This window comes from Triticum aestivum, chromosome 1B (genome assembly GCF_018294505.1).
Source record: "Triticum aestivum cultivar Chinese Spring chromosome 1B, IWGSC CS RefSeq v2.1, whole genome shotgun sequence".
Taxonomy (NCBI): domain Eukaryota; kingdom Viridiplantae; phylum Streptophyta; class Magnoliopsida; order Poales; family Poaceae; genus Triticum; species Triticum aestivum.
In genome coordinates this window covers 623,970,601-623,976,311 of record NC_057795.1, presented here as the reverse complement: position 1 = coordinate 623,976,311, position 5,711 = coordinate 623,970,601, and the positions used below count along the sequence as shown (strand labels likewise).

The 5,711-nt window shown below is 44.4% G+C and overlaps 1 protein-coding gene across 1 annotated transcript in view; it reads right to left on the bottom strand.

The window, feature by feature from the left end:
* Positions 1 to 1,919: 1,919 nt before the first annotated feature.
* Positions 1,920 to 5,711, bottom strand: part of LOC123080734 (uncharacterized) — a 78,027-nt gene continuing 74,235 nt past the window's right edge. The window contains exon 3 of the mRNA XM_044503673.1: positions 1,920 to 2,040. Within this exon, the coding sequence (XP_044359608.1) occupies positions 1,942 to 2,040 (99 nt within the window). The 3' untranslated portion in view covers positions 1,920 to 1,941. The remainder of the gene's footprint in view (positions 2,041 to 5,711) is intronic.

Genomic DNA, 5,711 nt, shown 5'->3' with positions numbered 1-5,711 from the left:
AGAGTTAGGGTGTTCTATAAATTCTCAAACACGCAGGCTGTTTCTTCAGCCAGTTAAATAACACAATATAGGTTCCAATTTTTTTTCCAGAAACTTGTAGGCAAATTGCCTACAAACCAGTAGTAGTTGCTCTTGACTACTACTTTTACATTTCTTCAGCAAGCAAGCTAATGAGTTGGCTATAGAATCTATGGAAATTGCCTACAAACCTAGTACGAGTTGCTACCTTTTTCAATCTCGTATTTTTTTTAAAAAAAATAGGAGTTTACCTGGATATACTATGCAAATTGCTTAGATCATATCACAACTTGCTTCCAATCACAAATGCATTTGCCAGGGGGACACCAACTTGATGTTCCACAGAATGTAGGACCACATTTCTTTTGCCTGAAATTTGTAGGCAATTGCCTGTATCTACTAGTAGTTGCTCCTTAGTTGCACTTTATTTTATCATTTTTCTTTGGGGCAAGCAAGCTAATGAGTTTGATGCAGAGTCCATTGAGTCTTTGCTCTTCCTTACTTATCAATTTTGGGGGTCTCTAGGAACCATAGGGCTAGCTGTGGGTGTAGGAGATTCGAGATCGGGTTGGAGTGCATAAGCACCTGATGGGGGTGCAGAACCTGAGGCGTGTTTCCTTTTTTCTGCTTGTTTTGTTGCAGGGGGAGGGGGGCACTAAATTCTAAAACAATGTCAAAGCAACGTTTTCGAGGTTTTGTGTACATGCCATAGCAAGAAGATTCAACAATCACTCCTAGGTAAGCTTCGCACAACCACAAAGAACTACCGAATTTATTTCTTAGCAAAAAAATAGTTGCCTCAAACTTATATGCATTTTGCCTGCATCCCAGAAGTACTTGCTTTTTAGTACTCCTTCCGTCCCAAAATAAGTGACTTGACTTTTGTACTAGTCACTTATTATTACAAAAGTCGAGTCACTTATTTTGGGACGGAAGGAGTAGTATTTTCCATCTTTGCAAGCAAGAAACTTTGCCAGCCACTTCTAGGTAAACTTCATAGAACCCTAATAGCTTTGGAACTAGTATTTTTCTGCCTCCTGAGTAGCTCGCTATTAGCTTCCCTGTCACAACAAAAAAGTGAGTTGCCTAAAACTTATATATATATTGCCTACATTACAGGAAGACTTGCTTTTAATTTCCCCTTCTACTTTTTTGGCAACAAACAAATTAGCTAGCTGCATAAATTGGTTTTCAACTCATAAAATTTGCCTGCACTGCAAGCACAAATTGCCCAAATAGTAAACAAACCAAAAGAAAGCTATCCTACTGTTGATTTTATTTTCAGAAACAGAAGTTGCCTAGAAGCATTATGAAAATTGCCTACAACACGACAGAACTTGTCTAACCGAAAAGCCACATAGGAGTGTCAGACAAATCTAGCAAAGTGTCTCACAACCATTTTACTAGGATCTTCACTACTGTAGGCAACTCTTTCTTGTTGGATCCCTGTTTTTCCTGAACAATTAGAACATCTTTTCTTAGAATTTTTAATGTCTATTTTACTATTGAGTTGACGGGATGTCTGGATGGGGTGGATGTGCAGGGGTACCTGCAGCGCAAAGTTGATATGAGTTCCTTAATTTTTTATGCAATTCTTGTTGCATGGTGGCCATCAGAGGAGGTAGGATGTGACACCCTCGATTCAATCATACACTAATCATACACGCAAATGTGTACGATCAAGATCAAGGACTCACGGGAAGATATCACAGCACAACTCTAGACACAAATTAAAATAATACAAGCTTTATATTACAAGCCAGGGGCCTCGAGAGCTTGAATACATCAGCTTGAATACAAACGAGTCAGCGGAAGCAACAATATCTGAGTACAGACATAAGTTAAATAAGTTTGCCTTAAGAAGGCTAGCACAAAAGCATCTACGATCGAAAAGGCAAGGCCTCCTGCCTGGGAGCCTCCTAACTACTCCTGGTCATCGGCGGTCTCCGTCACGTGGTAGTAGACGCCCTCGGTGTAGTAGCAGTCGTCAAAGGTGTCATCTGGCTCCTGGAACTCCGTCATCTGGTTGCGTCATCCGAGAAGAATGGAAAAGGGGAAAAAGAGGGAGAAAAGCAACCATGAGTACTCATCCAAAGTACTCGCAAGCAAGGATCTACACTACATATGCAACATTATCAAAGGAAGGCTGTATATGTGGACTGGGCTGCAGAAATGCCAGAATAGAGAGAAGGCCTAGTCCTATCGAAGACCAGCATCTGCTAGAAACCACCATCTTGCAGCAAACAGGAGGGAGTAGAGTAGCATAAAGTAAAGTAGTAGTAGTGTTATCAACCTCGGCCAGAGATCCTTTCTCGACTCCCTGCGAGAAAGAAATCCCAGAGCCATACTATCCAGTTATCACCTCATCACAATCCAATTCTCATCATCATTCAATTCTCATCACAAGTATCCAGTTCTAGTTGTATCGATCGGGATACAACTCCGAGTGTCCGTTGCTGTAGGACAGGCTATCGATAGATGTTTTCTTCCCTGCATGGGTGCACCAACTTACCCACCATGGTCGATTAACTCCGGACGGAGACACTTTCCTGGGTCATGCCCGGCCTCGGCCAAACAATACGCCGCAACCCGACCTAGGCTTAATAGAGAGGCCAGCACACCGGACTAAACCTATGCCCCCGGGGGTCATGGGCCATCTCCCCGGGAACTCCTTCACGTTGCGTACGCGGCCGGTGAGCAGACCTAGCTACCTCCTTCAACAAGGTAGGCGCTTACGCAGTCCAACCCGGCGCGCGCCGCTCAGTCGCTGACGTCTACTAAGCTTCGGCTGATCTATACTACGCAGAACGCCCATACTATGCCCACGTGATGGTTAGTGCTATCAGGCCAGAGGCCCCTCGGATCAAATATCCAAATCGTAATGGATTAGGAACGCATGGTAACAAGCAGAGACTCACGAAGGATGTGACCCCGTTGCCCCGTCTCGAGGACTTGCGGCAAGGGCTAAGAATGCCCGACCACGCCTCGTAATTATCTCTCGGGCACCTTCCAGGTCAACCCGACTCCACATCACTCGCAATTATGCTCGCGCGGGTACCCCTCAGGGTCGACCCGTCTTTAGTGACATGGTTCAGTGTAAAATCATAGTAACCATAGTAACAGTGTGTCCAAACATCAAGGGGAAAACCCGAGGAATCACCCCCGTGAATTCCACTCGATGTGATCATCAAGGTGAATGTAAGAGGAATCACCCCCGAGGTTCACACTTGAGGGGTTGCATGACAGAGTCGTGTCGGAAGTGGTTAAGGAGGAATCACTCTCGATGACCACGACCGAATAGCTACACTACAGGGTTAACATCAGAAGTGCTGTAGAGGTTTCACCCTCGGCACTCGATAGTAACCCAGCAGTGTCGAGCAACTAAGGGGAAAGTGATGTGCGGTGCCGGGGCCTGGTCTTGAATCCCGTTGACCGGGTCTTCAATGATGAGGCAGGGGCAACAAGGACAAGGTGGGGGTCACTGATGGATCACTAACCAACCTATACTAAGCAGTTTAGGATAAGCAGGTAAGGTATAACAGCAGATACAAAAGCAGGCTATGCATCAGAATAGGAGCAAACAATAACAGTAGCAAAATTTAATGCAAGCATGAGAGATGGAATGGGCGATATCGGGATGATCAAAAGAGGGGGGCTTTCCTGGAAGCTCTGGCAAGGAGGGGTCGTTGGTGACGCAGTCGATCACAGGGGCAGCATCGGTCTCAGGGTCTACCGGAGAGAAGAAGGGGAAGAAGCAGTAAATACACGCAAGGTATGCATAACATGACAATAAGCGATGCTAGAGGTGTTCTAACGCGGTGCTACACGATACCGGTGAAATGGGATAACATCCGGGAAAGTTTTCCCGGTTCCGGACGTCTGTCAGACAGATGAACCGGAGGGGAAAAGTTCAACGTTTGCTATGCTAGGGACGTGTGGCGGGAGAACGGACCGCGGATTCAGATTCGTCTCGTTGTTCTGAGCAACTTTCATGTAGAAAACTTTTTTATCCAAGTTACGGATTATTTTCTATGATTTATCAAAGTTTATTATTTTTTCTAATTTTCTGGAATTTATTTAATTCGAAAATAACAGTAAATCCTTTTGCCACCTAGGGCAGTGCCAGCCAGAGTGCATGACAAGTGGGGTCAGTGAGCAGAGTTGACCCAGTCAAAAATTGACTAGTCAATAGATGAACAGTGCAAGTGGTCCCATGTGTCATTGGCTTGCACATTTTTTTAATTAGCTTTTTTAAAAAAACTAACAGTGGTCCACATGTCATCTACTATTTGACTAACTTATTACTCCCTCCGTCCGAAAATACTTGTCATCAAAATGGATAAAAAGAGATGTATCTAGAACTAAAATACATCTAGATGCATCCCCTTTTATACATTTTGATGACAAGTATTTCCGGATGGAGGGAGTACTAATTTTAATCCTAATAATCTAACAAGGGCCTGAAGGAAATATGGCCTAGAGGCAATAATAAAGTTATTATTTATTTCCTCATATCATGATAAATGTTTATTATTCATGCTAGAATTGTATTAACCGGAAACATGATACATGTGTGAATACATAGACAAACATAAAGTCACTAGTATGCCTCTACTTGACTAGCTCATTAATCAAAGATGGTTATGTTTCCTAACCATAGACATGTGTTGTAATTTGATTAATGGGATCACATCATTAGGATAATGATGTGATTGACATGACCCATTCCGTTAGCCTAGCACTTGATCGTTTAGTATATTGCTATTGCTTTCTTCATGACTTATACAAAGTTCCTACAACTATGAGATTGTGCAACTCCCGTTTACCGGAAGAACACTTTGTGTGCTACCAAACATCACAACATAACTAGGTGATTATAAAGGTGCTCTACAGGTGTTTCCGAAGGTACATGTTGAGTTGGCATAATTCGAGATTAGGTTTTGTCACTCCAATTGTCGGAGAGGTATCTCTAGGCCCTCTCGGTAATACTCATCACCTAAGCCTTGCAAGCATTGTAACTAATGAGTTAGTTATAATATGATGTGTTACAGAACGAGTAAAGAGACTTGCCGGTAACGAGATTGAACTAGGTATTGGATACCGACGATCAAATCTCGGGCAAGTAACATACCGATGACAAAGGGAACAACGTATGTTGTTATGCGGCTTGACCGATAAAGATCTTCGTAGAATATGTAGTATCCAATATGGGCATCCAGGTCCCGCTATTGGTTATTGACCGAGAATGGTTCTAGGTCATGTCTACATAGTTCTCGAACCCGTAGGGTCCGCACGCTTAACGTTACGATGACAGTTTTATTATGAGTTTATAAGTTTTGATGTACCGAAGTTTGTTCGGAGTCCCGGATGTGATCACGGACATGACGAGGAGTCTCGAAATGGTCGAGACATAAAGATTGATATATTGGACGACTATATTCGGACACCGGAAGTGTTCCGAGTGATTTCGGAGAAAACCGGAGTGCCGGGGGGGGGGGGTTACCGGAACCCCCCGGGAGAGTATTGGGCCTTATGGGCCTTAGGGGAAAGGAGAGCGGGGCGGCCAGCATGGGCCGCACGCCCCCTCCCCCCTCTGGTCCGAATTGGACTAGGAGGGTGGGGGGGGGGGGCGGCGCCCCCCCTTTCCTTCCCCCTCTCCCCCTTCCTTCCCCCTCCTAGTAGGAGTAGGAAAG